Source organism: Oryzias latipes, chromosome 5, assembly GCF_053564925.1.
Source record: "Oryzias latipes strain Hd-rR chromosome 5, Olatipes_Hd-rR_3.1".
Classification (NCBI taxonomy): domain Eukaryota; kingdom Metazoa; phylum Chordata; class Actinopteri; order Beloniformes; family Adrianichthyidae; genus Oryzias; species Oryzias latipes.
This window is the reverse complement of record NC_136241.1, coordinates 11,797,520-11,806,271: the sequence shown is the minus strand read 5'-3', so window position 1 is coordinate 11,806,271 and position 8,752 is coordinate 11,797,520. Positions and strand designations below refer to the sequence as shown.

The 8,752-nt window shown below is 38.8% G+C and overlaps 1 protein-coding gene across 1 annotated transcript; it reads right to left on the bottom strand.

Moving 5' to 3' along the window:
- Positions 1–2,891: 2,891 nt before the first annotated feature.
- Positions 2,892–6,194, bottom strand: npffl (neuropeptide FF-amide peptide precursor like). Its single transcript, XM_004068668.5, has 3 exons — positions 5,908–6,194; positions 5,081–5,196; positions 2,892–3,100 (listed from the first exon to the last, which is right to left on the bottom strand). Exons 1-3 carry the CDS (start codon positions 6,055–6,057, stop codon positions 2,980–2,982), a joined length of 387 nt encoding a protein of 128 aa, XP_004068716.1. The 5' UTR covers positions 6,058–6,194; the 3' UTR covers positions 2,892–2,979.
- Between the last annotated feature and the right edge of the window lie 2,558 nt (positions 6,195–8,752).

The window sequence follows — 8,752 nt, the reverse complement described above, 5'->3', positions numbered from 1 at the left end:
AATTAATTAAAAGTAATTCAGCTTAGGTGTAACAAATTTTGTATTTAGACAGTCTTGTTGCATGGTGATTTTAAAATCTCCATAATTAGCAGTCCTGATGAAAATTCATGTTTATGCATTAATACCATCAGGGCACAACATTTTCCTTTCTTTGCTCCAGAGCATGCTTTCTCCTTGTCTTTACCCTTGAGTGTGTGTTCATCCCGTGGCAATTTAAGCTTGCAGGCTGGGAGAAATTGTGATGCTGTCATGCTGGTGGCCACTACCAGCAGAGACCACCCAGTTTGCTGCTGAGCATGGCTGCTCTCCAAGTCACAGGCCATGAGGGAAAGAGTGTTCTTAAGGATGGTGAAGGAAAGGTCATCAAGCTGTAGAAGAATCAGAACCGATAGAGGGGCGTGGTTTACATCGAGGGGGTGGGTTTGTGTGAGAGTTGCCAGTTCCGACTTTGCATTTTTCTAAATAATTGCGTGATGTTCGTCTTTGGTTCATTCTAGTGTGCTGCACACAAAGCCGTTTCCGTGGAAGCCCCCCTGCAGACTCATGAAATTCAGATGCGTTCAGTCTATCCTTTAGCACAGATCAGAGGCTACAGCTTTGACACAAAAACAACGAGTCCTGCTACCTAACATTTGTCTATCTTATCTGTCACAGAAACTGCAATATGAGGCAAATATTCAGGAGCAATCTTTACTTATCCAGACAGTTCTGAGCAGCTTGCACAAAGTCAGGCACCTCTCATGCTTTTAAAAATGTCCAGCACAGAAACACAAGTTTAATCTTGGTAATGAAATGTGTTAAAAAAGGATCTTGTTCTGTCATGAATTACAATCCATTACAAAAAATTTTTTTTTGTTTCTTTGTAATTGTTTTTTTTATTTAGAAGAATTGACACTCTGCTACTTAATTTTGCTAAGAACGTGTGTGATTTTGTTGCTTTTTCTGGAGTATTTAATACTTTCTTACTACTTAAAAACTGAAAATACAATGTTGTTTGGTTACTGTTAGGATGCAGTTTAGGTTTTAATGCTGTCATAAAATTATTTATGCAATTAATTTTGTTATGACCTGTAATTAATTAATCTATTTAATCTATTTTTTATCTGACATAAACATTGTTGTGAAAAACTTCATTTTGAGGTATTTTTATTTAAATTTGTGACATTGTGGCACAGTAAAAGATCAAAATACAACTGAAAAAGAGGCTTTACTATAATAGACTTCCAACCTTTACTTATTCACCACCAAGGTGAGGGCTGAAAGTCAGCCGGTACCGGTATGAGATCTGGCGGAGGTACGCTGTACCGGCTGGGAGGTCAGGTGTGTCACTGCTTTAACACTTCTTCAAAAGCTGATGCAGACTGATGGAAAACTGTGTACCAGGCAGCACTTTTTCTCATCATTTTAGTGTCTCTGTGGTTTTTAGTGTCTTATCATCACTACAAAATGTGATCTACATCACTCTCTGCACCATGTCATCTGCTAATTCTGTCTCTTCCCAAACAGTTAAGCGTCGCTCGTGAATGAAACAGCTCTTTAGAGTCACTGTTTGGAGTAAAACACAAGAGCCGGCTCCTTTGTGATATTTCTAAAGATAAAAACTTTCTTTCAAGCAACTGACATTTAATTTCTCTGTAATAAATTCATGACGATTAACATGATAATTCGACACCCCTAAGTTAAGATTAAATCGGTGTGAAAAATGGAAGTGTTAATTTATTTTAGGAAATAAGTTTCTGAACATTTGAAGGAAAAAGTAGAGATTTTAAATTGTTATATAAGATAAATGTTCCACTTGTTTTATATTAAACTACCACATAAATGAATTTGATGACATCGTAAAATTAGGACTTCAGTTCCATCACCAGACCACCACCCTCCCTTTTTCTCCAACTTGTGATCGTAAACAGAAATGGGAGGTGACTTTAATGGATGCATTTTACAAGACAGATAGATGTGCCTTTAATGGTAAATGTCTGTGCTAAGCATTATCTTGTGGATCAATTTCATGTTTGTGTGTTTTAATTAGTGCTCTGGCTTATTACAAGCTGCTTTCCCCAGCTGGCCTTTAAATCCACCACAGACAGCGTCCACTGTCGGATGGCAAAACTCGCCATCGTCTTTTCACTGTTTGCTTTGTGTTTTGGGTTTTGAATCAATCAGAAAAAGAACTTTTTGTTACAAAAGTATTCTTGCATTTCTGAATTTCTTTGGTTTGTCAGAGCCCCTGGTTTTTATTTGAGCAAGCTTTCTCACAAGGCTATTTTTGAGATGTCAGAGACAATTAAAATCATAAACACACTATTTCGCAAGCTTTAACGGTTAATTTCCTACTTTGTCTAGACCTCATTGTGAAACTGCTTTTAGATCATGTGTAGCTTAAATAGTATAATAGGTCCGTATATAATATAATTGTCTCAGAATATTCACTTTTGTGTTTCAAGGTTTGGTGTGTGTATATATATATATATATCTTCTCCTTTGATTTATTTATGGTTATTAAGTTATTATTATTTTTATAAGTTATTAGCCTTGCTAATATAGACAGATTTTGAGGACTCCTGTAACTAATGAAAGGCGCAAGATTTTCCTCAAACACATTCGTTGTCAGTGACAGAAACAACAGAACTTTAGAGTGTTAAGGTAATAGACTATAACTGCTTTTGGATCATGTGTGGCATATTCCTTGTGCTATCTTAGATGACCCAACTCCCAATGTTAAAGTGCCTAGGATTGCACAAGGGTTAAATATTATAATAAGTCTGTATATAAGCTCAAATTGTCTCAGGATAATAGTTGTAGGACAGAAACAACAGAACTGTAGAAAGACATTTGTGTCATCTTAGCTCCTGGAGACCTTAAAGTATTAATAATGAAGGACAGAAATTGAGAAAGTTAACAAATTTCAGATTTATTGACTTTTTTGTCGCCTTAAACATCATCCTAATACATGGCTTCATACTACGACAGACTGTCGAGCTATTTCTTGCCAAATCTCTGCGGCACAGCCATGCTCCAAATCTGACCTGGGGCAGCCTCCCAGTCCCGGGCTTGAATCTGATCATCGGACACTACCTGCCCTCTGGAACTGCGGCCAAACCTATGGGGACAGAGTAACAACATGGAGAAGGTCATTTAAAGCAGGTCTTTTTTTTATTAACCAGAGATAACCAGTACTATCAAACGTTGGGCATTTTAAATGTACTTTTCTATTTAGATCTTTACTATAAGAATCTTTCTTCAAAGTTGTACGGAATGTTAAAACAAACCACAGGCAGGTGTTTTAGGACAATACCTAAACTTTCAGGTCTGTATCCACAACATCCAGGAGAAAATATGTTCCTGTTTCATCCAGTAACCCCTTGTACTATCCTAGGCACTTTAACGTTGGGAGTTGGGTCATCTAGACCCACTAGACAGTGCGCTGAACCATTTTTCTTAACTGAATTGTGAACCTCACTGGTGTCCATGGATTACCTGTAATATTTCCCCCTTTTATCCACCTTTGTCATGGTAGGAATAACATGTCAATGCAAGGGTGGGGACATAAGATAGCACAAGGGTTAAGGATACATTTATCTATTGAACCACTTCTCCAAATAGATGTTTAGATACTTCAAAGATTTAAATAATAATGCTACTTACTGAACTCTGCATCTTTTTAGAATTCAGACATGATACGAACACTTTGAAATACTTTAATGGATATCCCTCTTTTCACTCAAGTCCATGTAGTCTGAATTTTAATAGGGATCCATAAAAGGCACGTACGCTTTCATTGAAATCTTTCCTCAAACAGTGTCATATTTGAGCTGATCTCCTTGATTTAAAAAAGCCGGACTGCTTCAAGTACCATATGACATGCAAATGAGAAAAAAAGGGTTTTTCATACTATTAGGATATAGAGTTTGTTTCAAATATTGGAATTTTAAGACTACTGTAGGAACAACATCTGAGTACTTTGAAGAATACCAAAACTGTTTCTCATTTTAATGTCATACATTTACATAAAACGTTTGCTGAAATCCAAATTTGTCATGCTTTTGAGGGAGACTGGGTCACAGCTTTTCCAAACCCATCCCTCTTGCCTTTTACTTTGTTTTAACTTTCATATTTCTTATGGGGACCTTTGACAAGCCAAGCAGGCCATAGAGGCAGTGCAGTTGACATCAGGGCTGGTCAGCAGCTGCATTGTGTGTTTGTGTGTGTTTGTGTGGGCACAGCTACATACTTTTCTCGTACTGGAGATGTAACCTTATTAAGAAGCAGACAGGCGCGTGAACAAGTCGGTTTGCTAAAAAGACCAATGCAAACCCGCAGTTAAAGATTTCTTACCGTGTTTCTCACTGATGGTAAGTCGATTATAATACAGTAAAGACATCAGAAGCTTTACCCTACATGAGTGAAAAACCACTATTATTCAGAACTGACGAATCCCTTACACTAAATCAGAAAGGGCTGTTTATAAAGCAGAACATGGCCAAGCACAGGAGGAAAGGGCTACTATAGATCTTTTATTGTGACTATATTCCCTCAACATTTATAGTCCATTTAAATTAGTGTCATACCCATGAAATAGCTATCAAGTAGAAAATACTCTGGATCTGAGGAGAAGAATCACCTAAAATAGATTTGTAATGGTGAGGCGTTTAAAAAGAGAAATATGGCTGTTTGCAGGTCTTTTTTAACCATTACAAAAATGGCTGGTGGTTTAACGTTACAAAAGGATTAAAAGACCATGATTTTACCTCTTTTAACCCTTGTGCTATCCTATGACCCCACCCTTACATTGACGTGTTCTCCCTACCATGACAAAGGTGGATAAAGGTGGAAAGATTTCATGTAATCCATGGACACCAGTGAAGATCACAAATCATTCAAGAAAAAAAGGTTCAGAGCACTTACTAGTGGGTCTAGATGACCCAACTCCCAATATTAAAGTGCCTAGGATAGCACATGTGTCAAAATAGTATTTTTGTGATGATAAGAGACGCAGAAAAAAAATCTAAAAAAAAGTCACTGGCGACTGATTTTTTGCATTATAACAGGTGTGACAGGTTTCATCTGTATTGGTGCTGACCTCTGAGGCTGATGAAGAACAGATTCCCTGGTTTCTCTCTGGAATCCCAGCAGCAGGGCTTTCACCACCAAAGGCAGCAGACGATTATCCAAGCTGTGCTCTCTGGTTTCATCCTCCTAAAGCATACGCACACAGTTAATTCCATGCAAGCACATATGTAAAGACACAAAGCCTGGTATGAAAAAAGCCAAAACATGTTTACTGAATTTAAATGAAAACTTTGCAAAAGTATCTGAGTGGCACCGTAATTCCCCTGAGCTGGTACCTCCATTATCTGACCTGCGATGTTGGGATAAAAGCGTACAAAGCTAACTCTCCTTGATGTTTCTTTTTCTGCCTCTCACACTGAGAAACTTTGATTTTCAAACATAGTGGAATCCAATGTGTTGGTGTGGCAGATTGAGATGTTGGCGTATTTTCAACAGTATGTTTTGTTGCACATTGCATGAAAAGTGGTGCTTTCAGAAATTCAAGTTTAGCCGTGATGAGAGGTTCAAAGCCCATTTTACACGCTACATCTCAAGAAACGACTAGAGCATGTCCTTTGTAAACGCATACAATTTAGATCTGTCTGTAGCAGATGGTAGTCAGTTTGGCGTAAAATGTTTTCGAATTGTTAAATCACAACCTGAACATTCGTGTGAGACATACACCTTGATGAGCGCGTTCCAAACTACTTTTGGATTGAAGAGTTCTTTGGCAGAGAATGCACATACTTATGAATGTAGTTCTACATTGAAGCAGAGAGGATCAGCAGATCAGAGTGAAACTGGAATTTAATTTAAAAAAAAGAACCCTTTAAGTTTGTGTGTGGTTTGTTGTCTTACCAGCCTCAGCAGGCGATCGGCCACGTTCTCCTCAGAGCTGCCAGGCAGGATGTCATTTTTGCCCAGACTATCTTGGACATGAAGAGCCTGACTGATGCCAGCTAACGCTACGATCAGAGCCAGAAGAGTCATTGCTGCAGCTGTGTCCATGATCTCAAGCTAAGGAGGAGGTCAGATGACAAATTCAGAAGGAGTGTGCACTGCTTGGCTGTTTCACCAAGTAGGCTCTTTGAAAACATAGGAGGGATTTCTCCAGATGTGGTTAGGTTTCTTTCCTATGGCTAATTCCATTGGCAGCAAGAGGACTGAGTCTTATATACACCCCAAATTTTCTAGAAGAAAGCCCCAGGGAAGCAGGGGTGTATGCTAGAGTAGACAGGGGAGGCACTGGACAAAGAAAATGTCCCTATGAGTCTTAATCAGGTCCATTAATGGGGATCAGACCATTAGTCATGACTGAAAGCCAGAGTGCATTATCACATGGCTTTTAAATTTCATAAAACATTTCTGACACGAAACAGACAAATCCCTGCAAATGGACCCCTGATCCACCAGTCCCTGTCCTCCTCCTGCACAATGCATCTGTGGCCCAAGACATAGTGCGTCACAATGGGAGAGATTACTCACAGCTTTGGTGAACTTAAGCTTCACAGTAATTAGCTAAAGAACTACAACAGAAAAAAACATTACCAGTGGAACTACTTACAATCATCAAACCATTTCTTTTCTGATCCGATTCACTTACCTAAAATCAATCCAGATAAATACATGGGTACTGAACAACTTGCCAGACAGATTGATCTGGTAGGATCATAGGAATAGAAATCAATTCATTACTTAATTTGATTCATCATTTAACCCCTAATATTCACTTTTTTATCTTATGTAAGGACATTTGCATGACATCATGCAAATGTCCTTACATTGAAGATACTGAATGCATTTTCAGAACTCCTGGTTTGATTCAGGGTCAAAGTGCTTAGAATAGAGGAAGAGATCAGGCATCGACTGGTTAAGGTCAGGATTAGACTGTGCAACATGGAGGTCAATACTCTGTTGAACATAGTTGTCTCAGCCTGATTGTACGTCTTTGACTGAAAAAGACAAATATTCCCTTTTACAAAATGAGACGAGTCATCATTGCAGTCATCACTGCAGCTGAAATCTGGAACAGCCTCCCTGAAGTCGTAAGACAGACCTCTTCTGTGTTCATGTTCAAATCTAGACTTAAAACATTTCTGTTTAGCCGTGTATATGACTGAAAGGTCCTATCTGCACTTTTCTTTCCTTTCCTTCCTTTATTTTTACATCAATTTTCAAATTTTCTTTTTCTCTTTTCTTTTAAAGTAAATTTTATGTTGATTATTTCTATGATGTATTGTGATTTTAATGCATTTTTCTGTTTTGTGAAGCACCTTGAATTACTTTGTGTACGAGTTGTGCTATACAAATAAACTTGCCTTGCCTTGCCTTGCCATTGGGCTTTGGTATAAGAGTACCTAATCTGTGACAATCGGCTTAAATCATCACTGAGTCTGCCTTGTCCCGTTGAAGTCCCATGGTGGGCGAATGACGCTTGGATGATTCGTGGGGAGGGGTTTGCTCTAGGATCAGATGAAGTGGGATTGGAGAAACAAAGCATCTGCTCATTTGGGCTTGTTAAAGTTAAACCACAAATTTAGTTTTTTCAGTGTTTTTCACTTGAGTGTGTGAAACTAGTTAATTCAATTTTGACCAATATTCCCAAGAGAGCTTTACGGCTTTGAAAGTGCACCTAGAATGCATCTACCCCCCAGAGCAGTGAGGACAAAAAGATGCCTAGATTTGAATTTAAGCATGCATCAAGCTATCACAGTTGGGTTTACAATCTTTTAAATACCTTTCTTGTCCATACATTTTTACGGATGCTGTCATCCGGCAACACACCTGTCTTGTCTTTTTCTCCTCTTTGTCCTCATGTGCGTTTGTGTATTCGGCAAGTTATTCCTGTTCATCTGCTATCAGTCATCATCATCGACAGTACAAGAACCCCGGCCTGTCCAGACGGATCTAATTGCCAGATTTCATGCCACATCCTTGTGCTTAAGCCACTTCCGACAGCCTCTGCCTGCTGGATTTGCCCGGAATCTTTGTGAGAATGGAGCCTTTAGGCTGAATCCAACCCACCAATGAACCACTGGTCTTGGTACCATCACTTCCTCTGCTCAATCGTCAGTTAACCAAGTCATCCATCTGAAACTTAACCTTTGTGCTATCTTAGATGACCCCACCCTTAAATTGACATGTTTTCTCCACCATGACAAAGGTGGATAAAGGTGGAAAGATTTCATCTAATCCATGGAAACCAGTGAGGATCACAAATAATTGAAGAAAAAAGGTTCAGAGCACTGTCTATTGGGTCTAGATGACCTAACTCCCGATGTTAAAGTGTCTAGGATAGCACAAGGGTTACACTGATACATTTGAATGAATACAAATTTGGAAAAATGGGCACTTCTACACAAACCTAAATCAACTACCGGTAATGACAAAGCGAGACAGTCTCCTCAAGAGCCACTGCTCTGCTTCAACCCCTATACTCATTGCTGATTACTGTAATCTTCTGATTCCGGATTCTGAATGGCAGAAGACATTTGTATAATAGTTATGTAGGACAGAGTAGAAGCCCACTTGGCTTGACTAGAGGTGCATTTTTCTTACAGCTATTCTTGTTGATCACAACTGCCATCAGCGAATGTTGCATCTTAGGCTAAAAAACAATCAAATATATCGTCCATCCGTTTACTGCTTATGTGGAGTCATGTTGAAAGGGAAGCAGTCCAAATAGAGATGCTCAGACCTCCCT

Bases quoted from the DNA above. Each gene is read 5' to 3' on its own strand.
- npffl (XM_004068668.5), bottom strand. From the start codon at position 6,057: ATGGACACAGCTGCAGCAATGACTCTTCTGGCTCTGATCGTAGCGTTA. The intron at 5,197-5,907 runs GTAAGACAACAA...CGTATGCTTTAG, and splicing joins CCGATCGCCTGCTGAGGCTG to GAGGATGAAACCAGAGAGCA. The intron at 3,101-5,080 runs GTCAGCACCAAT...CTGTCCCCATAG, and splicing joins GTTCTTCATCAGCCTCAGAG to GTTTGGCCGCAGTTCCAGAG.